Below are 23,890 nucleotides of genomic sequence, written 5' to 3'. Positions count from 1 at the left end.
CTCCTCTGTCCTGGAACCACAGAGGCTTGAGATCAAAGAAAGGGTAAAGAAAAGAGGAACAAGATCGTAGGAGGGCAAAGAACTTGCTCCTTTGGAGATCGGAAAAGATTCATGTTTGAATCCTTCTGTGGCAAACTCCATGGCCCCCAAAGCCCTCCAGGTCCTGATTCCTGGAGCTCGTGACTCTGTGACTTAAAGGGCCAAGGGACTTTGTGGGTGGGACTAAATTAAGGAGCCTGAAAGGGGGAGATTGGCTGGGCCCTAAATGTAGTGTCCGTGGATGAGAGAGGTAGAAGGACATGTGACCGCTGGCCAGGGGCTGCCGGCAGCCACCGGAAGAGGCAAGGCACGGATACCCCCCTCGGACCTCTGGCCGGAGCAGGACTGCCAGCATCTGGGCTGTAGCCCGGTGACACTGAGGTTGGATTTCTGGCTTCCAGGACTGCGAGCGAGCAAACGGGTGGTGGTTCCCACCACCAGGCCTGCTGTAACCCACTGGAGCAGCAGTGGGAGAATATTGCACCTTCTGGGAGAGTTTTCTTCCTAAAGACACCAGAAGGGCGCATCTCAGCTGCATGCTCGCCCTGAGGACGCACTACACTTAGAGCAGTGGAGAAGGAGCAGAAGCCGCTCTCACTCTGCCCTCTGACAGCACCTGACTCCAAAGGAAACCACGGTTTGCAGGGAAGGGCAGGGGCAGAGCCAGGGGAGACCGTACCTAGATTATCCTTGGTCTTGCTGGTTGGCTTGCAGTAAACTACCAGGTCCGAGAGCTCGATGGCGATGGACTGGTTCTTCTCCCAGTACTTCATGTTGTTCTCCTGTTGGAGCCAGCCCCCAGCATCAGCCCTGAAGCTGGCCCGCATTTTCCTCCCCAGAAACCCCCACCCCTTTTCCGCCTCCCGCAGGCTCAGATCCTTAATACAGTTGGAAGCTTTCCTTGGCCCTACCCCTCCTCTCCTGCCTTCCGAAATTCCTACATTGTTTCCACCCAGAATTGGACGCTAGCTGGATCCCTAAAGATGGCTCTCAAGAACGAGGGTGAGGGTCCCCTTTGTCAGGACCCCACTCTCCTCCACGCTCTGCTCAGAGGCTTTTGCCCCATCCATTCCCCTAAAACCACATTTAGACGTCTCCAAGCCCACGACCTCCTGTCCTGATGGGCGCCGCACATCCTTGTTTGAACCCTCTCACCCATCACAGCTCGCGACAAAGGCTGTCCAGGCCCTCGGCCATTGCCCCTTGGCGGACACGCTATCCAGTCGATCTCCATCTGTGTAAGGATGAGTGCTTGCTTCACCCCAAACCAGACAACTTTCTCAGGTCTCCCCAGATTCTGACTTTCTCCCCCTGGCACAGGGGAAACCCAGAGAGAAAATTAAGTGCAGGTGCTACCCTTTACCATTTACAGGGCTACGTAGCCTCGAGCCCCACATGCCAGGTGCGTGATGGATATCATGGAGGGTAGCCCCACCTCCCCCGAGAGGTAGAATTTGTGCCCATTTTGCAAAGAAACGAGGTTGAGTAGCGTATCCACACTCCAAAGCAGGCCAGTGACGAGACCCGATGCTTCCACATGGGGCCTCACCCTTGTTAGCACCTTGCTTTGTCCCTTATACGTCATCTCCTGGAGAAGCTTTTTCTAAAATCCTCCTGAGTTCAGATCCTGGGTCCCTCTGAACCACAGCAATGACCACCTGCTCCTCACACTGTACCCCCCCCCCCCAATCATCCTTCCTCTGCCAGTCCATGAGATCACTCCTGCTTCTGGACTCTGCCCAAATCATTCCTCCTCCAGGAAGCCGTCCTGGTTAACTCCGGCCAGGACTAGGAAAGGAGTGGTGCATGCACCACTCGTGCCTAGAGCTGTCCCCACAGAGACCTGTGCAGGTAGCAAGTGTTCAGGGGACAGCTGGTGATTTGGGGAGCGATCTTCCTAACGCCTGGTTAGGACAGCAGGAACTGGAATGAGACATGGACTCAAAGGCTGGCCCTCTATTTACTGGCTGTGCACACTGGGCACATCATCTCTCTGTGCCTCAGTTTCTACAATTAGAAAATGAGGTTAACCGGAGGGCTCCCCTCCTAGGGCCACTGAGATGTAAGCAGGGAGCTGCACCCCACCAGGTGTGTGGAAGACCCCAGTGGTGGCCCTTCAGACCGCCCTGCACATGCTTCCCCTAAGGACAACAGAATTGTATAAAACATGGCCCACCCGTGCTGAATTGTGGAAATTTGGCTTCACAAAGCACAGAGCTAAGACAAGTCAGAAGGTGTCCCTTTCTTCCCCCAACCTCAGCAGAAAACAATGTTTAAGATAAAAAAAAACCTCTTGCTTCTTCGAAATTGTGCAACAATTACTCTCCAGACCCGTAGGTTTAACCCAATGGGCTGTCTCAGAATTCGAAGTCACAGCCCGCTTCACTGGCGGCCTTTAGGAAACGAACTAGACAATCTTGGTGACCGGTCTTTTGCCCTCCATGGTCAGGTCACAGAGGCCTGAGCAGGGGGTCGGGGACAGACGGGACGATACGGCCGTGGCCAGGAGCCAGCAGTGAGCTCAGTGTTCATCGTGTTGGTTTCCCCGGGACTGCGGGGGCCTCTTCCCTGTTCCCACACCTGCTCCTCATACAGCCGGCTCTGCCCAGAGGCGGGATTCCGTGGTTTCTGCCCACTGCTGTTTTCCTAACCTTCACACGTAATAATGAGAATTAGCAGACGTAAAACCAATTAAGGAGGAATGCAGATCAAAAGCAGAGAACAGAAGCCTTGAAGAGCCAGGCTCGAGTTCAGGACCCTTCCTGCGGGGGTGGAGAACCTTCGAGTCAGGTTGCATTTGTCTCCGGTAAGAGCAGTGGGGAGCCCCGGAGCGCACCATACCCCTTTCTCCTCTGAGCCCCACAGACCATCCTCAGGCCTGGGTGCCTCGGAACGAGGGCTGTAGGACCAGCAACTAAGGGCTCTCTCACTACTGTTTTCTCTACTCTCAGCTTGGGGGGGGGGTTCCCAGAACCCCAAATGCTAGCACATGCTCAGGAGGGTCCCGTCCCGTGCTGGCTGACGGTGTCCCCCAGATCATGACAACAACCATTCAACTGACGAGAGGAACATACCTACAAGGTGGGGGAACCGATCTTCAAATGAACCCCAGAACAGTGGTACCCCACTCCAGCCCCCGCCCCGTGGCAGGAGGGCAGAAAGGCTGCCCCCCAGCAGCAAAAGCAGGCACAGCCATACTGGCCACAAGGTCATGGTTCAGCCCACGTGCCTGGCGACGCTGTGACATGTCTAGGGAAGCATGTAAGGCCTCTGAATAGACTCGAGGACAGGCCAAGAGAGCAGGCACTCCCAGGAAGGATGCCCATCTGCCCAGCCCCCTGCAGAAAGCCTTCTAAAGTAGACCACATTCCAGGGTGTTGAAAGGGGGGCCCGGGGGCTTCTGCAACCAGAGACTGGCCAAGATGTGAGTGCCCGCCCAGGGGGAAGGGAAGAGCTCAGGACACTGGAGGAAGGAGATTCATCAACTGTAACCAGAGGTCAGAGGGACCCACAGGTCCTGAGAAAGCCTGGAAGTCAGTCCTTTGGATCAAGATCTGCCTTAGAAGCAACTGGGACATGGGAAACCCACAAGAAAGCCCAGATGGCACCTTGCTCCATCATCCAAGAAACAGTAACCTGGCCCGTGTCCTCCTGGTAGGACAGAGAGATGGTCCCCCGAGCCCCGCTGTGTGTCAGGCACAGGGCCTGGCCCCTTCCGTGCATCATCTCATTTCATCCTCCCTGCATCCCGTGACTTACGTATTGGGCTCACTTTACAAACAAGAAAACTGAGGCCCAGAGACATGCAGTTACTTGCCCAGGGCCCAGCCCTGCCTCATTCTAAACCTGCCGTTCTTACCCGGAATATCGCCCTTCTCATAAACCCCTCCAGCCGGACACTAGTGCGCCAGTTGGGATGAACCCTGAAACATCCCTTCCCATCGGGAGTGGAAGTTCTGCCCCAAAAACACACACTGGAGGAGGGACAGACCGGGGTCTTGTTGAGTTCGAGGACCCCCTGCAGGTCCAGGGAGGTGAGCTGGGGCCATGCTCACTACGGGGGAGGAGACCCAGGCTGCTGTGAACGAGGTTTACAGCAAGAAAGCATTCAAAGTGAGGAGCACAGTACTCCCCGTTAGGATACGCAGGGTAAGACAGCTCCAAATATCAATGATCACTCTACCCCGTGAGCCTTCTGAAGGTTCCAACCGGCTCTAGCCTCCCAAGGGACCGCCAGGGTCCCTTTCTGCTCCATGAGGACTGGCGCGCCTATGGCCCAGCCCCACTCCACGTCTTCCCTGCGCCTCCCGCGGCCCGGGCCCACCCACCGCCTCCACAGAGTGAGCCCTGCTGAGCCGAGTGCCCACCTTGGTGTCCATCTTCCAGGTGATCTCCCGGATGCTCTGGAACCACTCGAAGAGCTCCTCCACCTTGTCCGTGGCAAACTCGACTGGGGGGTCGCCTTGCTTCTTGGGCTCCAGGATAAACACGAACTGTTTCTGGTTTTTCCCCTGGGGGGCTTTCACTTCGGGAGAGAGAACAGCGAAAGTCCTGAGCAGCCCGTGTGGGAAGGACTTCACACTGCCCAAGCCGCCTCTTGCACGAACCCAGCCAAAGCGCATCTGCTACAGGCCTGGTCCACGGGGACCGGGGCGTCTGCCTTGTGGCAGGCAGGCTCTGGCCTCTCCCCCTGCATCACGGCCTGAGATCGGCAGCCGGCTGAGTCGTGTTCTTGAAGAAGCTATGTCGGCAGCCTAACACCCTGTACCTGCGGGTGTGATTTACTTGGAAATGGGATCTTTGCAAATGTCCTTAAGGATCTTGAGAGGCGATCCTTCCGGATTTAGGATTTCCCAATCCAAGAACTAATGTCCTTACCAGAGAAAGGAGAGGGAAACGTGAGACACAGACACAGGAAAGATGGCTCCGAAGACAGAGGGAGACATTGCAGTGCTGGAGTGCCAAGGATCACCAGCGGCCACCAGAAGCTAGGAGACAGGCATGCAATAGATTCTGTCTGCAGAGAAAGCATTTTCTAGAAAGAAAAGGCCATGGGAGGAGAAATTACCTGCTCAGTAATATCACTGCCTAAGATCTCTGAGCTCTTGTAGGCCAGGCAATATTTTAACCAGATCACATGCACGGGCTCTCATTTAACCCCATCACAACCTTTGAGGGGTGTTACTCGTTTTATATACATGTTACAGGAGAGGGAACAGACTCATTGAGAGGAAGTTATGCAGCTATGAGTGGCAAAGCGGAGGCTCAAATCGGACCTGGCTCCAAACTCCCTCTTCATAACCCCCGAGCCATAGGCCTGTGCTCTGCAAATAGGGCCCAGCCCCGAATACCCCAGCCCCGCTTCATCTCTTAACTGGCCGTGGGACCTCAGCCAGGTCTCCTGGTCCCTGAGGGGCTGGGTTTCCTCGTCTGTCACATGGAACACAGACTCAGTGTCCTGGGTGCACAGGCTAACGGATCGGTGGACGGCAGCCCCCTCCCTGCCTGGGGTGCTTCTGACACCCGGCTGTGGGGATGTGGGTGGGAATCCATGCTCAGACCATGTATGTACGTACCGACGTTATAGGTGTTGAGATCCAATATTCCCCTACAAAGAGACCCTAAGGGATTGTCTTCAATAATCTGTGAAGAAACAAGACATAACTCACATTAGTCTTAACGGGAATAATAAAAAGACAACCAGTTTTCCAAAGCACACCGTTTAGCAGAGACACTGCCTGTGGAACTGTTTAAAATGCATTTGCATTACAGGATACATCCGTGGGGAGAGCGCTCAATAATGAAGCGTGTTGCTGACGGGGACCCCGCGGCGAGCAGGTGCCAGCAGGTTCAACGGTTCATTTTCCGGTCTGTAAAAACGAGCCTTGTGAATTCTAGAACAGGTTTTGAAGCACTTCCATGAATCTGGTCTCAAAAAACAGCCTCGACCCTTATTCTGACATTATTATGAAAGGGGCCAGCTAGCCTCCTGAAGCCCAATTCAGCAACCTTCTGTGGTTCCCCATGTCCCAGGGGCACGATGCCTGTGCTCCGGGATCTGCTTGAAGGCTCTCCAGGCCCTGGCCGGCCTTCCAGCTGCACCTGTCACTGCACGTCTGCGGCATCCAAAGGTGCGGGTGTAACAGGGAAGATCTTGCTCTCTGGACGGCTGGCAGAACCGTGCCTGCCCAGTGCTTGTATTGGCCCCACCCCTGCACCAGGGTAATGCTGACTGGGGGTGAGGGGTCGCATGCCTGCCTCAGGCCCGGCATGCTGAACACAGCCACGTTCCCGACCCCACACTTTTGTTTAGGCTGTACCTCCCACCTGGAGTTCCCTTCTGCCAGCCTTGCTGTTGCTCTCTAACTTGACTTCTAAGGCTCAAATGTCCATTACTCCATGCAGTCTTCCCAGATTGCCCCAATTGCCTTAGGAAATTGCTTGGGCTCGGAAAGGCCTTAAAGTCCTCATCACAGAGAGTCCATCATTGGTGCAGGGCGGTCACCTACCCCGGGTGCTCTCTGAGCCTCCTGGGCAAGGGGAGGCGGGGGAAAAGAAACCAGGTTTGCAATGTCACCAGGAGGGCCTCGCTTCACCACCACTTAGGCCCGCCCTGCTTACTCAAACGAAGCACGTTCGGAACGTCTGGCAGCCACACAAAACGTGTTTCATTTGCAAGCTGCTTTAAGCAAAGGACAAATTCCCCGTTTGGCCATTTTCACACCGGAGGGAATGCTCCTGCCTACGCAAAGCCTTCCAGCCCAGTGCAACCTGATTAAAACATGACAGGCTTGTCACCGGGACTTTCGCCCACAACTGGGGGGACAATCCCGATTTCCCTGTCACTCTGGTGTCCCTGTTCTGCTGCTTCACAGGGACTGCACGGCAGCCTGTTGTGACATGCATGGCCCTGTAAAGACAGCTCAGCGGATTCCTCGAAGAACAGGACCGGCAGGTCACCCAGTGCAGTGACCCGGACTCACCTGCTTCTCCATCTCCTCCCCGTCGAATGTTGAAATGTCCTCGACGTAATTGGATGGGAAGTACTGCTGGATTCTGGTCCCATAGTCTCCTTTCCACCTAGATGAAAACAGAGGGCATCCAAGGGCCTTCGTGGGGCTGTGTTAATGATCCCTCACTGCTCATTAGGTCCCAACCACCGGGGCGGGGCGCGGGGGGCGGGGAGGCGGCAAGCAGCCAAGTGACCAGAGGGGAGTGGTCATTATCTGTGACAACCGAGCATTTCAAAGGGTTCCTCTGCTTTTTTAAATCAGCAATGAGTGAGTGGAGGGTCTATGTCCTCCCCGTAACACGATTCTAATGTTTGGACAAGGACACCACAAATGTCAATGCTTTAGGTGGACATCAGAGGCCATCTGAGGCAAAAGTGCACGTCTAGAGCAGGCTCAACCCCACTGCAGGGGGAGCTGTGAACTTAGAGACAAGGAAGGTTCTGGAGCTAGATAGCCTGGAATCAGATTCCAGCTCCACCACCACCGATAACATGGGAATAATCCCAGTGCCTCCCTCAGAGGATTTTATTGGGACCAGAGGATTCCGCATATGCTGAGTGTTTTTAACAGCACCTAGTAGCCAGTAAAAGCTCAAATAATGTTAGTTCTCGTTAGTCAGCTAAAGTACAACCCCCCCCCCCAACCTTCTTCCCTCCTCTGTGACAGCACTGATAACAAGGGACATACCGATCCATGTACATGTCTCAACTCCACCAAACTGTGGTCACCTCTAAGGTTCTCCCCCCAAGTAGCGCCCAGGTATGGGGGCCACTCCCTCCAGCTGCCCCACTGTAGGTACCCTCTGCATCCAGGAAGCTCTATGCAGAATGCATCTCTGACCACACCGCACCCACAGCTCCCAAACTCTCCAGAACCAAGCCTAGACACTAGCTTGACCCCAGGAACACCTGGACCTTAGCTCCTGCCTCTCTGTGCCTCACACTTGACCCTCCTCCCAGACAGCCTGTCCCCCCCACCCTTCTGCCCCTGCTGTGCTGCCTAGCTTCCATGCCTTGGTCCATGTCCTTTGTATCTAGCTTGTCCCTACTAACCATTTGAGACTCAGCTCAGGCACGCCTCTTCCAGGGAGCCTTCTCTGACTGCTACCTAAGCTGAGTGCTCCTCCTCTGTGCTCCTGTGGCATCTGTCCGCACAGCTGGGGAGCCAGTCTGTGCCTTTCATATAAGTTCTACCTCTGTCTGCCCCACTATGTGACACCTTTCTTGATCTTAATCGAATCGGTACTCAGGGGTGGTGAGAAGCACTTAGTAAATGTTTGTTCACCTGAGTAAACAGAGTGGGGACCGGCTGTCCCATGGCCGGGTAGAAATATAGGATTGCCAGACACCCTCTTCCCCTCCATTTCTCCAGATCCCTTTCAGGCCAACTGGCTATATCTAGGGTGACCACAGGTACCGTTTGCCCAGAACTAAGTTCATACCTGTTCTCCGGGTGTAGTTATTGACAACAGCATTCCTTTCGCTCTAAAATGCGTCCCAGTTTGGACAAAACTGACTCAGTCCCCCCCCATATTGCACTAGGTTGGGAGGATGTATGGAAAGGTGGATGACGCCCCACTAGGTGGTGCTGTTGCCAGCAGAGTGAAAGAAACGGGGGGGGGGGGGGGGGGGGGCGGCTCCGCAGGCAGTTACCCATAGCCCCTCCCTGAAGGCACTCACACCAGAGCACCCCACTTCGGACATGTGAAAAGGCAATTTCACACATGGAAAAGGGTGTGATTTAAAGAGGTCTACCTAGAACTTGGTAAAAGTCACCTACACACACAGAACCAGGCCCCGGGCAGAGGCAGGGTACAGAGAGGGGCGTCGTGGGTCCAGATTCTGGCCGTGCCCCTCAGGGAGAGACAGGAAGACGACAGCACAGTTGGCACGCTGAGGCTGGAGGCCTATAAGCAGGAGCCCCAGGCCCCCACACCCAGCTTCAGCACATCACTCTGTTGTTACTTTTTTTTTCTTTTCTTTTCTTTCTTTTTTTTTTGACTCTGGGGATCCAGGTAAGATCTGAATTAGAGGGCATTCTCAAAAAAAAAAAAAAAAAAAAACCGAGCAAACAAAAAACTCTGAAAACCCCTGCACCTAATATATGAGTCAAGTTAGGAATATGGGCTTCGGAGTCAGAAGGCCTGGCTTCAAATCCCAGCCTGCTGTATGGCCCTGGCCAAGTTACTGCACCTGTTTGTGCCTCAGTTTCCTCATCTGTAACATGCAGGGAAACTTTCAGGGTCACTGCGTGGGTTTATAGGAGTTCTTTCAGATGAAGTGTTTAAAATGGTTCTTGACACAAAGAGGCGCTCAATTCAAGCCGCCATTCAGATCCCGCTATCTTGCGGGAGAAAAGGATGCCACACTTGCAAGGTGCTGGTTGCTCTGCGATAAGAAATAATCCTGCAAGACTACCTACTCGGGGACCTATGGATGGGCAGCGAGACTTTTTCCCAGGTGGAGAGGGAGAAGAGGTAGCTGAACCCTGGCACACACCCAGCTAGCTCTGGCCTAAAAATGTCCCTGCTTCTATGCCGGGTGGGGCCACTGCCAGGACCAAGCCATAGCTTAAGAATTTGAATTTAAAATAACACACAGGCTCACATAATGGGAAGAGCCCACACTAGTTCACAGCTGTACAACCTTGGAAAGCCCCATTTGCCACCTCTGTAAAGTGGGGTACCCACGGTCAACCCCGAGGGTCGTACCGAGAATCTAGTTAGACCACGTATGAAGGCAATGAGCACAGCCCTTGGCACCGGGGGAGGCCTCAGTAAGTGGGAATTGCTGCTATAACTAAAATAATATATAATATGATGTGACAGATGGTTCGTAACGCTTTTCTGAACAGAGCATGTTATCAGGCCACCTTCCCAGAGAAGGTACAAAGGTCAAAGCCAGCCCAGAACGGCAGAGAAGGGGGTCCAGAGCTCAGCCGGCACCTGAGCCTCACCTGCAAGAAGGGACAAGTCAAGTTCATCCAGCAAGCGGCCCAGCCCCCCTCAGCCTTACCAGCCCCAGGGTTCCTTGGAGACGTTGTGAATGAGGGCCCCACGGCAGAAGCTCAGCTCATCGCTTCGCTTGGCTTTGTAGTCATACAGAGCTTTCACGGTTCTCTGAGGCTTTCAGGAAAAACAAGAAGGAGAAGGTCAGGCTGGGAGACAGAAGCAGAGACAGGCATCTGCCTTGGTTCTCATTAGGAAACAGGAGGTTTCAGCCCAAGGGTTACAGCGCCATCTGCTGGCAGAGAGCTGGCACTGCATTCAAAGGAGCCCCCAAAGCCGCCAGGGAGTGGGGATGGGGACTGGCCCAAGGTCAACCAGCTGTTAAGCAGCTGAGCTCAGAAATCAATCCGTTAATGCCATAGTTCATGATGTTCTGTAAGAAGCAATGTGGGTTCTAGAAGCTCTGCCATAAGAACTTCCAACCAGAGCCTCCAACCAGAGCTGGCTTTACCTGGGCATCTCACTTCAAGGGTGGATACATCCATCCCCATGAACTTCATGGGTCACTGCTAGGCTACAAGGTACAGCCAGTGGCAAAGGGGGGGTGCCATCCAATGGCTTCCATGAGGAGCAAGTCTCCAGCCTGACAGAGGGCAGGAGAGGTCCTCATGTCAGGTCCTCCGCTAACTAGAGAAATGAGCCGTCCATCGGATGACCAGCACAACAAAGTGACGAGCAGCACATGCCTGCAAGCCACAGTGCCCGGGTCCAGATTCCAGCTCCATACCTCCCTGGCTGTGCGACGGGCTCAGAAATAGCACACTATGCATTCGGCTGCTGAGCGTTAACGTGCTGAGGACAATGCTTGCTATGTGGCCATCCATATGTCCCATCAGGACTGATCTGGTCATTCCAGGTCCGAGAACTCATCCAAAGGAAACAATGCAGTAGACGCCCAAAGCCTCACACGTGAAGTTCATTTTAGTGTTAACCAGAACAGCAAAGACTAGAAAGGACCCATGCGGCCACGGATGGGGACGTAGCTAAACTGACACAGCCACCGGAATATTCTGCAGCATTAAAAACATTTTTTTTAAGCTAAAATTGCAATCCACGTAGTTTACCTTAACTATTTGGCTCACCAGTTTTAGTAAGAATGGGCATGAAGAAAATGAGCAATGGAGAAACCCACCCAGGACCAAGCGACAGGTGAACAACGCAGAATACAAACAGCACGGTGACGGGGGGAGGGGGGGCTGTAAAACGCGTCTCTGTGCAGGCAAAGGCCCAGGAACGCAGACAGCGACTGAGTTCGCATGGCAAGACCAGGGCTAATGATCGGTCTTGTTTTCAAAGTGGTGTTTTTTTATTGTTAAACCATTTTCAATCACAAAAACAATGATTTTATTTTGAGGTGCTCCCCTAGTCCGCAGCTTGCGGTCATGTCCAGCTACCATCATGTTTTACTTGTCTCTGTACAGGGAGATTTTCTCTACAAGTTGGGTTGGTTGCCATAATTTAGAAATGGGGAGAATTCACGTACAATTTCCAGATTATTGGCTTGCCTTGAGAAACAGGAGACCTGGCCTGCTCTCTGGAAAGGCAGCAATTGAGTACGAACATGGCATAGCCATCCTCAAGATGGGGTGAGTTCCTCAGTTTACCACAGTGTCCACCGTCCCCTGACCTCTGGCTGACAGGCAGCCACGTCAACCTCACTGCCGACGCCTTCTTCACTTCTAATAAAAGTCCCCTAATAAGTTCATACACACGCCCCACCTGCCCACGTCCTACCAAGCCTTCATTTCTTGCTGGAAGGGATGTGTGTCGGCCGAGAATTATAAATTTAAAAGAAGAAAAGAAATTCATTTCTGGATTTCCACAGAGCCCGTCAGCAGGGCCCCTTCCTTAGCAAGAATTCTACAAGAACTGTATGCTGGATGCACACCCCCCACCCAAAAGAACATTCGCCATCGTCCTCCGCAGCTCAAGCGACGTGTGAGCCGCACCCAGAGCAAGGAGGAGCTGGGGGCGAGGAGTGAAAACCCACCCCCACCTGCGTGAAATCACACGCCAGCCAGGGTGGCAACAGAAGATAAGGTGCACACTGCAAGGAGGTCGGTGAACCAAACGGAATTTATAAACACCACGGGCTCAGTCAGTGAGCAAGAAACATTTGACAGACTTTTAATTAGAAGCCGTTTGGCCCAAAGGTGGTTCATCAAACCTCAGAATTTTAGCAAGGCACCGTCGCTTTCAGGGGGAATTCTATTAACCTCTTCCCTGAAACCAGATGTCACACTGTCCATCATCATTTCTTCTCAAAAAAATAAAATCCATGGGGGTGGCAGGAGGCCAAGTTTGCCCAAAAGTTCCCTTGCCCCGCTATGCTGGGGGATGTGGGGTGCACTCGCGTCATTCTAGGGACAGGTACTGGCATGAATGGGAGGGCTGGGCACCGTACCATGGAAGGATTGATTTCGCTGGGATCCACATACATTCTGCTGACGTCATAGAGGGAGTTTATGTCTCTTTCCTGAAAAAGAACAAAGCAAAATAAACAGAAGCATCCGAGCTCCTGGGGCAGCGTGGCACAGAATGAGGGTTCTCGGCCACCCCTGGGCCGAAGATGAAACCTCCCAGTTTCCTCGTGTCTCCTGGTAGAGACGGTAAGAAGCCATTAGAAAGCTCCCCTAAACTTGGGAACTACAGCCCCAAAGGAGAGAGGCCCTTGTGCTGGCCCACTGTGTGCCAGGCACGACAGTGCTCTGTGAAAACCCAAGCCCGGGGAGCAGCGGTGTGCGGGAGCCCCCGGCTCACCAGAGCCCGCCGTACACCTCGCCCTGACCCCTGGGCCACGTCCACAGTGGGAAGCCGGCTGCCCCCTGCAAGGATTTCCACCGGGGAAACTGGCAAATGCCATACGGGTCGCCCTGAGACCCATGCTGCCCTCTGTCTGTTCTGGCACCTCAATCTCTTTTCAGCACATCAATGATCCCCTGTGACAGGAACGGAGATGTGGGAATCAGATCAGGTCTGTTCTCTGCTCAGAACCCTCCTGTGGCTCAGGAGAAAACCAGTGTCTCCCAGGGGCCTGCCCTGCACCAGGCAGTCCTTCCTTAGGTCTACCCCCACTCCGGAGCCCTCAGTGCCGGCCACACTGGCTGCTTCTCTGAGCCTCCAGGCACGCCCTCACCGCAGGACCTTTGTACTTGCTGTTCTCCCTGTCCCTAGCTGCAGGGTGTACTCTTTCACCACCTCTAGCGTCTGCTCAAAGACCTCCTTCTCAGTGAGCTCTTTCCAGAGCATGCTTCGAGAACTACAGCCCCTTCCTAATCACCGCATCCAGGTCTCTACCGGCCCAGTTTTTCTCTGTAGGATGTGTCACCCTCTAACACACCATCTGTTTTCTTATTTATCTGATTATCTGTCTCCTCCACACTAGACTGCAAGCAGCACGAGGGCAGGGTCTTTGTCCCCAGAACCTAAAGCAATATTGGACACGTGGTAAGTGCTTAATAAAGGTTCGCTGCGTGAACAGACAGATGAATGATATTGCACCACACCGCGAGCGAGTCTCCCCCCTACCATATTGTAGCGCTCCAGGAGCTCCGGCGTCACGGGGTAGCGCAGCCGCATCTTCCGGTAGAGCGCGTGCTTCTCGTAGTAGCTGACGAGCTCCACGAGGCTCTCAAAGTAGGCCGAGGTCCCCAGCACAAAGTGCCGGCCGTCCCGGTGAATGCGACAGTGCTTTACCTTGCCCCTGGCCCTGGAGGGGGGAGACCACACAGAGTGGACAACCGAAACCCGAGAAAGCAGTGGTTCTACAAGCCCCGCTAATGAGAACAACCTAGCTGTCCATCCCGAGGGGACCAGATAAGTGAGCAAGGTACGGCCCTCCTACGGAATGCAACGATGCGGGTCTTTTCAGCACAGATACAGAAAAAGCCGTTACAAGAAACACGGAAGGACTCAACCGCTAGCTCCTCTTGTCCCAATCCCCCCGCCCCCAATTACAGGACTTGACTTTGGGTAAGTCCTGGTGTCCATATCAGGGTCAGCGAACAATGGCCCAAAGGCCATATGTGGCCCCCGCCCCTACCTCCCCACCCCCGCTTCTGTAAATAACGTTGCACTGAAACACAGCCCCGCTCATCCACTTCTGGGCTGCCTGTGGCTGCTTTCGCCCTACAGCGGCCGAGCTGAGTACGTACAACAGAGGCCCCAGGGCTCGGAAGGCCTACAGTATTTATCCTCTGGTCCTTTACAAGCAATGTTTGCTGAGCTCTACTCTAGAACTCTGGGATTTGATGCCCAAATCCTTAAATCTTACCTTCAGTGGCCCAACTGCTGCAACCATGGAATTTTTTTTTTTCCCCAAAAAGCAAACCAGTCTTTTATCGCCTCACCGTGCTGACACGAGAGGGGGAAAAATCCAAAACAGAACAGAATCTTCAGTCTCGCTAGCTTTTATCAGCAAGAACAGAAACATTTGGGAAAATAAGCTTTGACCCTAACTTTACAGCCAAAAAGCATCTTCTTAAACTGTCTAAAGGCATAATTACTGTGGGTGAACTACTCATCTTTTAAAAATTTTGCACCTTAGAAGGGCACCTTGGGTGGCTCAGATGGTTGGGCGTCCGACTCAATTTCTGCTCAGGTTATGATCTCAGGGTTGTGAGATCGAGCCCTGTGTTGGGCTCCCATACTGGGCATGGAGTCTGCTTAAGATTCTCTCTCTCTCCCTCTCCCTCTGCCCCGCCACCCCCACCCCAAGCTAGTGCTCTGTCTCTCAAATAAATATAAAAATTCTGCACCTTAAAGATACTTTTTGTTTTAAAAAACACATCCTGTTAAGCCATCTTTTCAATAAGTCCTGTAAAAAAAAAAAGTGCTAGAAGATTTCTGCCCCAATGGCTTATTTACAATGATATTTTATTAGTATTTCTAATACTTAAAAACAAAACAAAACAAAAAACAACACTGCTGGGGAGACAAACAAGTTGCAAGATAAAACTATAGTATGATCCAATCTGTATTTTTTTAAAAATCAAAGGGAATTCCCACACACAAAGAGGCACTGTATTTTCCAAAGTACATATATGTAGCAGACTTTTTTTTTTTTTTTTTTTTAAGGAGTCCTCAAAGAGACACCAGTTAGAAAACTGTGCTTTCTACCAGGACAAGGACCCAGACGGGAAGGACCACAGAAGCCTTAGCCTTCATTGCGATGTCCCACTCTTTTCTAAGAACATATTCACATAATTAAGAAATTTTAAAATTCTTACAAAAACTCCCTAAGGCAGGGAGGTTCTAGGGCTTGGAGGTTAATTAAGAGTGGGGGTCAGGTTCTGGTTCCTTCTGGTAACCTGACTGCACCTCTGTTTCCCTGTCCACAGTGCCAGGAACGATAGTTCCTGTCCCGTGGCAAGTGTTAGGACCACCATCTGACAGCCCAGGGTAAGCCCTCTTCGATGTGTCTGGTGCCCTGAGGGTACTCCACAAATGAATGGTTAGGAAAACAGAACCAAGGTCAAACCAAAACGGGCTTCCCTGGCAAAAGAAGAATCAAAAAGGGAGACAGAACAGGGCTGAGTGTGAATCGTACCTTCCTGTCCCCTGGCTGCTACAATCCCCTAGACACTGTGACCTGAGGTCTTACTCAGCTCTGCCAAGAAGCCCCTGCTCCCGTGTCCCACTGGGTGTCCACCTCCCGCTGATCACACCTGGACAGCAGATTCATCTCTCTGCGTAGACTTGAAAGCAGACACCTGTCCTCTCCCGTAAAGATCTATCCAGAAGTTCAGTCTGTGTTTTCAGAACCTAGACCACCACCTGGCACAGGTGAGGTACTCCACAGATACTGGGGACGGGGGCGAGGGAGGGAAAGTTCCTCCAGATCTGTGGTGTCCCTCTGCCTGGAGCAGATCCCCACCTGGTCCCCCTAGAACTCCTGCTCACCCCGTCACCTGCCCGATCACTCTCTGTGGTGCTTAGCATATGTTACAGCGATGTGTTTATGTGCCTGACTCTCCTGCCCCAGGCAACACTTCTCAGTGAGGGACAGTGACACCCTGACCACAGTGAGTTAGAAAAAAGTCTGTGTGTCCAGGAGGAGGGAGGTCATCTTTGACTATTACAGTGACCGTGGCCCCAACAGGCAGGCAGTGGGTGGAGACCGGGGACGTTCACCCTCCCAACACAATGGAAATAGCCTCCCCTTCCTCTCCTCTTCGAGACACCAGGACCTCCTCACGGGCTCATTCAGCCAGCATGTCCTGACCACCTGCTGTTGGCAAGGCAACGCTAAGTAAGAGGGATCTGCTCAAGAGAAACAAGCGAGCAACAGGACATCTCTCATTCTCAGCAGACTGTTGGCCTCATGAGAGCAAGGACATGCCGGTTTGTATCACTTCTGTGTTTTGAGAGCCCAGCACAGAGCCTGGCACAGAGTAGGTGCTCACTGAACATCTGAACATTTACTGATCCCTAAAAATTAAAAACTCCAGCTTTTAGGCTACCACCATTCTCATGGGGAGGGCAGATACGCAAACAGAATGGTGGACGTATAAAATCAAGCCTCCAACTGGGGATCCCATCTTCATCCACATGGTTCCAGTGAAGCAATGCCAACCACGGCCAGCCTGAGGTGCCCAGTCAGAACCATGACACCCAGGACAGGCAGGGGGGTCGGGGGAACGATGTATCACAGGACTCGGCTTTTCTACTAGACACTGGCTCCCTGGGTGAAGCCAGTGCAGGGTAGCACCAAGACACGCACAACTGGTCTGCAGAGGGCTGCCAGGGGAGACGTGGACCCAGGCCTGCTGGAAGCCAGCTTCGGCTCCTGAGCGTTTCAGCTGGCCGCCAATACATGCCAACTTTTTTGGTTGCTTGGCCACTGAGTTTGGTTTCTATCACTTGCACGCAAAAGCATCCTGATTGACACAACTACAGCACAACTCAATCCCCAGCACCCAACATGGCGGCCGGTACAACAGATGTTCATTAAACATGCCCAATCCCATCCAGGTGGAGGAGGCACCACCAAGAGCTTTGGAGGAAAGGGCAAAGGCTCCAATGCTGCCCCAATGCCAAGTAGCCCAGAGCCTCCCTGCTGGCAGCACAAAGCACAGAGGAGCCATGCTGGCTGGAGCTGGCACACAGTAGGTCCTCAGTAAATGGCAATGATAATGGCCATCATCACCACCATCACCATCACCACCCACTCACCCAAGGAGGCAGGAATGACAGGGGGGAAGGGGGCAGATCCAAATGCCCAGGGGGCAGCCTGGCAGGGTCACCAAGGGGGATGGGCCAGGGCAACAGGAACGGAAGGAACAGGAGCCTGGCACACCAGGGCCCCTACTGTGTCGCTGGTAACCATCATCACCACATGGGAACGTGGGTCCAGAGCTTCCACTTCTTCCCACTTTTCCTAAGAAAAAATCTAAATTTTCAAGTGAAATTTCTCAGTATTTATCATAAACCATACAGGCTGAGCAAAACATCCAGGCTCAATTTGGCCCATAAGCCTCTTTAGACCTCATAGTGAAGAGAGCAGGCTTTGAACATGGGTAAGTCCAAGGCTAAAAGTCGGCCTCAGCCCGGGACGAGGCTGTGTGGCTCTAGACAGGTCACTTAACCTCTCTGGGCCTCCATTTCCCTACTTGTAGTACTTAATCTACCCCTCATGGGCTGCAATGAAGGACTCAGGCAGATGGAGCCTCAAAGGTAGCCTGGTGTCTGGAACATTAGTGAGGAACTCCATACACCCCAATACACTGGGGTAGGGGAGACGGAGGGACAGTGTGATGAACTGGGTCTGAAACCCCCCAACATTGTCCCTGGTGGAAACTGGAGGAATCAGGGGTCTTGGGGTGGAATTAGAGAACCACAGTCCTAGAGATGGTTGGACCATATGGCCTTCCCACTGCCAGTGCTGGGTGGCAGGAGCAGAGGGGGGGAAAGCAGCTGTCACATCACTGCTCTGGGCTGCCAGGGCTGCCTCGGGTCAAATGCCAGCTCCGCCACTTACTGGCTGCATGTTTCAGCAAGTTACTTAACCTCTTCGTGCCTCGGTTTCCTCCTCTGAACTATAAGGATCATGGTCATAATGTTGCTGGAAGATGGAAGGAGTTCACGGAACAGGTGCTACCCTCAAGGACACAGACCTGTGCCCCGCACCCTGAAAGCTCCCACTAGCGGGGCTGCTCTTACTCTCGTTACCGCTGTCGTCATCACCACTGACCCACTGGGCACGGACACCGAGGCTCACCTCCGCCTGCAGCTCCCCCTCTGCTCTCCACACCGGTCCCTCCCAGGCCTCCTCTGGCGAGCATGTGCCGGCTCCCGCCCGCCCGCTCACCTGAAGGTGATGGCGTAGGAGTCGGTGCCCTCCCGCCTCCGGATCAGGAAGGCGCCATCCCGGGGAACCCTCATGAGCATGTCCTCTGCTTCCCCGCGGCTCAGCCCATCATAGTACCACCTACGGCACAGGGAAAAGGGCCAAGTGAGGGGGCCCCCCATGGAGGAGGAAGCACTGGGCTCTGACGATGCCTGGAATAGGGCCCCAGAAAGCACCATGGAAATGACACCGTGGGCTTCCCCACCCAAAAATGCCGCTGAAGATAGCAGTTTTTTAAAAGACCACCAAAATGTAGCTAAGACATTCCTCTAGTAGGTCTGCCTGGAGCACGAGAGAATAAATTTAACTTAACTGTACCCCCACCCCCACCCCATCAGCCTGACTCAGGGCCAGCATCTGTCACTGCAGAGAAGAGAAAATCAGAGGCAGAGAACACAGGGAACAGAATTTTAGAAAGGTCTTTTTGTTTGGCTGGTCTTCGGTTACTTTTAAAGATATGAAACAGCAAATTTTAAAAGGCAACCTATACGAGTATAGACAGAAGAAAGAAAGCAGCTGTAAGTTACAAGGCCTCTCAGTAATATACATTTTAGCAGACTTCTGCTTAAAAATAACTCCCCCCCTTATTTCCAGAATTGCTTAACCCTTTGCAAGCTATAACTAATATTCATTTCACTGGATAAACAATGAAGGGGAGATCTGTGCGATTACTTTTTTCTTGTTCACTTTCAGAATGAACAGGAATGAGCTTGGACAAGCAGAACGATATCACTGGGCCAAAATCCACCTCCAAAGATCAAAGCCCAAGAGCTCAGGACTGTGAAGGAGAAGGGCAGGGGGGGAGCCAAGAGAAAGAGAACACAGAGCAGAAAAAGGAAGGCAGAGTAGGTGTCTGGAAACTGCGGCCATCCTGGAGAATTTAAGAGATCCCAGGGGGCCTGGGTGAGGGGCCCTGTGGGAAGTTGGGCCCCAGCACCCCCACAAGGCTGGCTTTTCTGACTGGTGAACACAGTCCGCCTGGGTGTCTGCACCCACTAAACCTGGGGCCTGAGGTCTGCTGCCCCGGGAGCACGGGCACACATACGGCTTTGACTCGTGGGGGTTGGGGTTGGGCACAGGGTCGGTGAGCCGGAGCTCAAACTCTGTGCAACGCAGGTGCGTCTCGCGGTAGTGCTGGATGAGGGCATAGATGCTGGTGAACGTGAGGTTGTCTGTCAGGAAGTACTTCATGGTCCCGCCCTCCATGGTGGAACGGATCCGGCAGTGCTGGACCCGGCCGGACCGCCTGGAGGGAGAGGGACAACATTAGCACCAAGGCTGGGCCCACTGGCCCTTCCTGCACCCGGGGTGGTAGAGAACATGCAAGGGGGGAGGGGCACGTGGCGGGGGGAGAACTGCAGCCAGGGGCATGGAAGGGTAGGCACTATGAGTGGCCACACAGGCCTCCCTCTGCTCCTAGAACAGGCTTGGGATTTAGCGCAGGATGGGCCTTTAGCCTGGAATCCAGAACATTCTACCTACTTCCTCCACCTACGTTTACCTACATAACTCCTACTCTGGAGCCAGATGGCCTAGGTGTAAATCCTGACTCAGACACTTATGTGCTAAGTGACCTTGAACAAGTGACTTGTCCTCTCTGAGCTTCCACATCATCATTCTTGTGGTCTGTCCTCGCTGAGCTGTGCTGCCTGGCACATGGGAAGCATCTTGTAGGTATGAATTGTCACTATTACAGGTATGTTGTTACAATGTGTCTTCATTGAAACACCACTTCTTGCAGGAAGTCTTCCTTGATCACTCCCTCCCCCAATGTTACATCAGGCCCCACGCTCACGGACTTTTGTAACATCTAGCATTTTTTGCATTGCATGTATCACAACTATATTTATAGATCGACTTTTTCATTGTCTATCTCCCTGATCAGACTCTAATCTCCAACAGGACAGGGACCCTGTCTGCCTGATCGCTGTGCCCAGCACAGAGCAATCCCTCAATGAATATCCTTTAGTGAATGAAGGTACTAATGTGTGAGTGAGTGAGTGATCTCACAACAGCTCCATAAAGCCACCTTTAGAATCTCTATTTTAGAGACAAGGAAACAGAGATTGCAGGAGGTTGAGTGACTTACCCAGGGGCACCCCACCTGCTCTAGAGCCAGGAGTGGGGGACTGGGGGGGGTGTAAGTGAGACCACACCATCCTTAGTGCAGAGTCAGATCCTGTCTTTACTTAAAATGTTGATGATACTGTGGTTCATCACGGATTTTTCATTACTTCTGATTTTTAAAAAATATTGCATTGAAATACCACTAATCTTGACTGCTGCGTGTTTTGGGCCTCACCTGCCTCAGCCCACCTGTGCCCTGCACGGATCCCTAAATGAAGTCTGGGGTTCTGGTCTAGGCCTGGGCTCGCACAACTCGCCGCATGGCCCCCGACCTGGCCAGCTGCGAGGCGAAGGCGGCATGCCCTTACCAGAAGGACAGCGTGTAGTCGTTGGGGAAGGTCTTGCTCTCCCGCACCAGGAAGGTCCCATCCTTGCCCCCTGTCTCCGCACAGTATTCCTGCAGCAGCTTCTCGGCACTCGCCCTCTTCTCCACCTTCTTGTGGAACCACTCCTCCCCAAAGTGCAGCTCCGTAGGGGGTATGTCCTGGGCCGCAAAGAGAGGAGTTTCTGAGAACCTCGACCAGACCCCCTGCGTGGCCAGACTGGTCCCTCTGAGCATGCTGGCTCGGGACTGGATAGCAGACAGGCTGGCTTCAGCCTGCCCTCACCCCAAGAGGTCTGGGAAGACGGCTTCCACTGCCTTCGCTTGCCTGCCACCATGGGTGGTGGCCTCCTGGAGTCCTAAGACATGGGCTAAGGGGTCCCCAGTACAGGTTTCAACTCTACTGCACGAGGAGTGTGAGAGCCATAGAGCCCTGGAGGCTGCACTCAAGAAAGAGCACCAAAGATGGCCAGCAGCCGGAGGGGGGAGGGCAGGAAAGCTGGGAATCAGGCTGGAGGTGGGGCTGGACAGAGCCTCCAAATGCCCGCCCCTCCCACCCAGAGCACAGGCCTATCAGGCCCTTCAGAGAGCCGGAAGGACCCCCGTGAATCTCATTGATTGGTCAGCCAGCCAATCAGAGAAGAGCCAGGCAGACCTCGGTACCCAAACAGGCAGCTCTTGGGCTGAGGATGTCGGGGCCTGTGGGCCACGCAAGAAAGGCAGGGTTGGGAGGCCGTGTCCCCTACCTGGGGCAGTTCCTCTTCTGCAGTCTGTTCAATGTCGTCGCTGAACGACAGCTTGGCATCAGCGATGGCACAGTAGTGCCGAGTCCACTTCTAGAAAGGGAAACCAGCGTTAGCTCCCCCCTCAGTCTTTGCCCCATCAACTCTGGGGCCCAGGGGCCCTGCCCGGCATCGCCCCAGCAGGTACGAGGGACGCCCCTTTCCCACTTTCCTAGACATTTCCAGTAGTTTCACGGAACTCCACCCCCTACAAGACGTTTCTTCTAAAACATCTATTTTTGGGTTCTTTTCGCATTTTCAGGACTTTTTTTATTCACTGTGTCTATGAGTAGATACAACCGAGTATCAAATTTCTAGTTCATATTTATTTAATTTGAAGCCTTTTATGAATGATGGGATCCTTTTTTGGGTCTCGTGAGAAGTCTTCTATTACCTCCACTTTTTCTGACTTTCAGGATTTCTCAGCCAGTTTGTCTAAAGACTCTTCAACATCTGTGACTTAATTCTTTAAACACTAACAATTTATAATATTTCTAGGATCTAAGAACAGACATATCAAAATATATGCAAACAGATTTGCATGTTAGGTTACAGGATGTGAGAAGTGGCATTAGCATTCAAAACGCATTCCTCTCAGCAAAATAAGGGTTCAGGTGGAACTGTCCCAGGTAGAAGGTTACTAAGGAGTTAGGACAGCCAAAGGCACTGTCACGTCTTGGACTGAACCCTGGACCAAAAAAAGGACATCAGTGGACCAACTGGTAAAACTGCAATAAGGTCCATGAACTAATTAGTGGTACTGCACCCATGTTCATTTCCTGCTTCCAATAATCACAGTCTGGTTATGGAGGATCTTAGTATTTGGGGAAGCTGAGAGAAGGGTATATAAAAATTCTCAGTGTGCGTGTAAACGTGTAGTATGTTAGGTGGAATATAAAGTGATTTCAAAACAAAATATTAATAATGCAGAAAAAAAAGGTCAAAACGGGACTAAGACAGGAATGTTCTCAGAGTTCTCTAGTAGGCCTCAGATGCACTCAAGGCTCTGAGAAGGGGTGCAAGAAGACCCACCTGGTCGATGGAATCCCACATGTACAGTTCACCCTGTTGTTTGTGCTCATCTTTCTTATCCTCCATGTTGACATCCACGTCACCTCGCGGGCCCAGCTTCTTATGCTGAGGGGAAAAAAATACACGTAGCCTGTCTCCCTCAAGACCCAAGTTTACGAGCTTTGAGCCAGCAAGCATTCATCCACATCAGCCAGCCAGCCAGCATCTATCTGCAGCGTCTACCTCAGGGCCTTTGCACTGCCTGTTCTCTCTGCCTGGCTTCTCTCACTACATCCAGCTCTGTGCTCAGTGTCACGTCCTCAGATGAGCTTTCCCAAACTACTGGATCTAAAACTAGCCTCCACTCTCCTTCCCATCCCTGTCAGTCTCTGGCCCCTGGGAGTTATTTTCCATACTCTTGGCCCTTTTGTCTATCTGTCTTCTGTCTCCCCTGTCAAAAAATTTAAGCCCCACGAGGGCAGGACTCTGTGCTGCCCCCTGTTGAATCTCCTGTGGCAGCTCAGCAGATAGTAAGTGCTCGATAAATGTTTAGTGTATCAGTGATACCACCTGCATGCCCCACATTCTCTGGCACATGCAGGGAAAGGCAGGAACAGCTATCGACTGCACACCAGGGACACAGTTTTAGGCTGCTGTATCAGCTGTGTGACCCTGGGCAGGTGGCTGCACTTCTCTGGGCCACACACTTCTCATAGGTGAGACTAAGAAACTACAGCAACCTACATGCAGGTGGGTACTGACGCTCCCCCAGGCCAGTATTTATAAATACTTGGTTCCGGTGGCCCGATGGAGGGAGCTCAGGACTGGGAGTCTGACTGGGGCTCAGACTCAGGGCCTCACTAGCTGTGTGACAACTTGTCTCGGTCTCAGTCACCTCCCCTGTGAAATAGGGGTAATGACAGCCAGTGAGCATGAAAGACACCCGTAAATGCTGAGGCATGATCTAAGTGTTTCCTTTTGAATGGCTTTGAATTACTTCTCACGCAGGAACTAACCCCAACCTCAGCTAAGCCACCTTCTAGACCTCAGGGTCCCCATCTGGAAAGTGGGCCTGAGGCCTGCGATTTGCCACCTCTCAGAGCTGTAGGAGACTGGACTGTGTTTAGTGTCACGTTGAGCCAGGCTCACAAATGCTGTTCCCGCCTGCTGGGGAAAGGAGGGGCCACGGAGTACCACCGGGAGGCCACGGGTGCTCTGTCAGCGGCCTTCAGTACTTCATAC

General features: G+C 52.9%; 1 protein-coding gene across 2 annotated transcripts in view; it reads right to left on the bottom strand.

Annotated features, from left to right (window-relative positions):
* The window catches only part of PLCG2 (phospholipase C gamma 2), a 140,919-nt gene that overhangs the window by 29,451 nt on the left and 87,578 nt on the right, over positions 1–23,890 (bottom strand). For both annotated transcript variants that reach the window (XM_026495308.4, XM_057314675.1), the window contains 12 exons: positions 22,670–22,774; positions 21,602–21,691; positions 20,842–21,017; positions 19,452–19,652; positions 18,368–18,487; positions 13,588–13,768; positions 12,464–12,535; positions 10,067–10,176; positions 7,023–7,119; positions 5,616–5,682; positions 4,407–4,564; positions 719–821 (listed from right to left, as the gene is read on the bottom strand). In XM_026495308.4, coding sequence (XP_026351093.1) covers positions 719–821; positions 4,407–4,564; positions 5,616–5,682; positions 7,023–7,119; positions 10,067–10,176; positions 12,464–12,535; positions 13,588–13,768; positions 18,368–18,487; positions 19,452–19,652; positions 20,842–21,017; positions 21,602–21,691; positions 22,670–22,774 — 1,480 coding nt within the window. The remainder of the gene's footprint in view (positions 1–718; positions 822–4,406; positions 4,565–5,615; positions 5,683–7,022; positions 7,120–10,066; positions 10,177–12,463; positions 12,536–13,587; positions 13,769–18,367; positions 18,488–19,451; positions 19,653–20,841; positions 21,018–21,601; positions 21,692–22,669; positions 22,775–23,890) is intronic.

Source organism: Ursus arctos, unplaced genomic scaffold (assembly GCF_023065955.2).
Source record: "Ursus arctos isolate Adak ecotype North America unplaced genomic scaffold, UrsArc2.0 scaffold_19, whole genome shotgun sequence".
In the NCBI taxonomy this organism is placed as follows: Eukaryota; Metazoa; Chordata; class Mammalia; order Carnivora; family Ursidae; genus Ursus; species Ursus arctos.
This window is presented reverse-complemented; position numbering and strand designations above follow the sequence as displayed.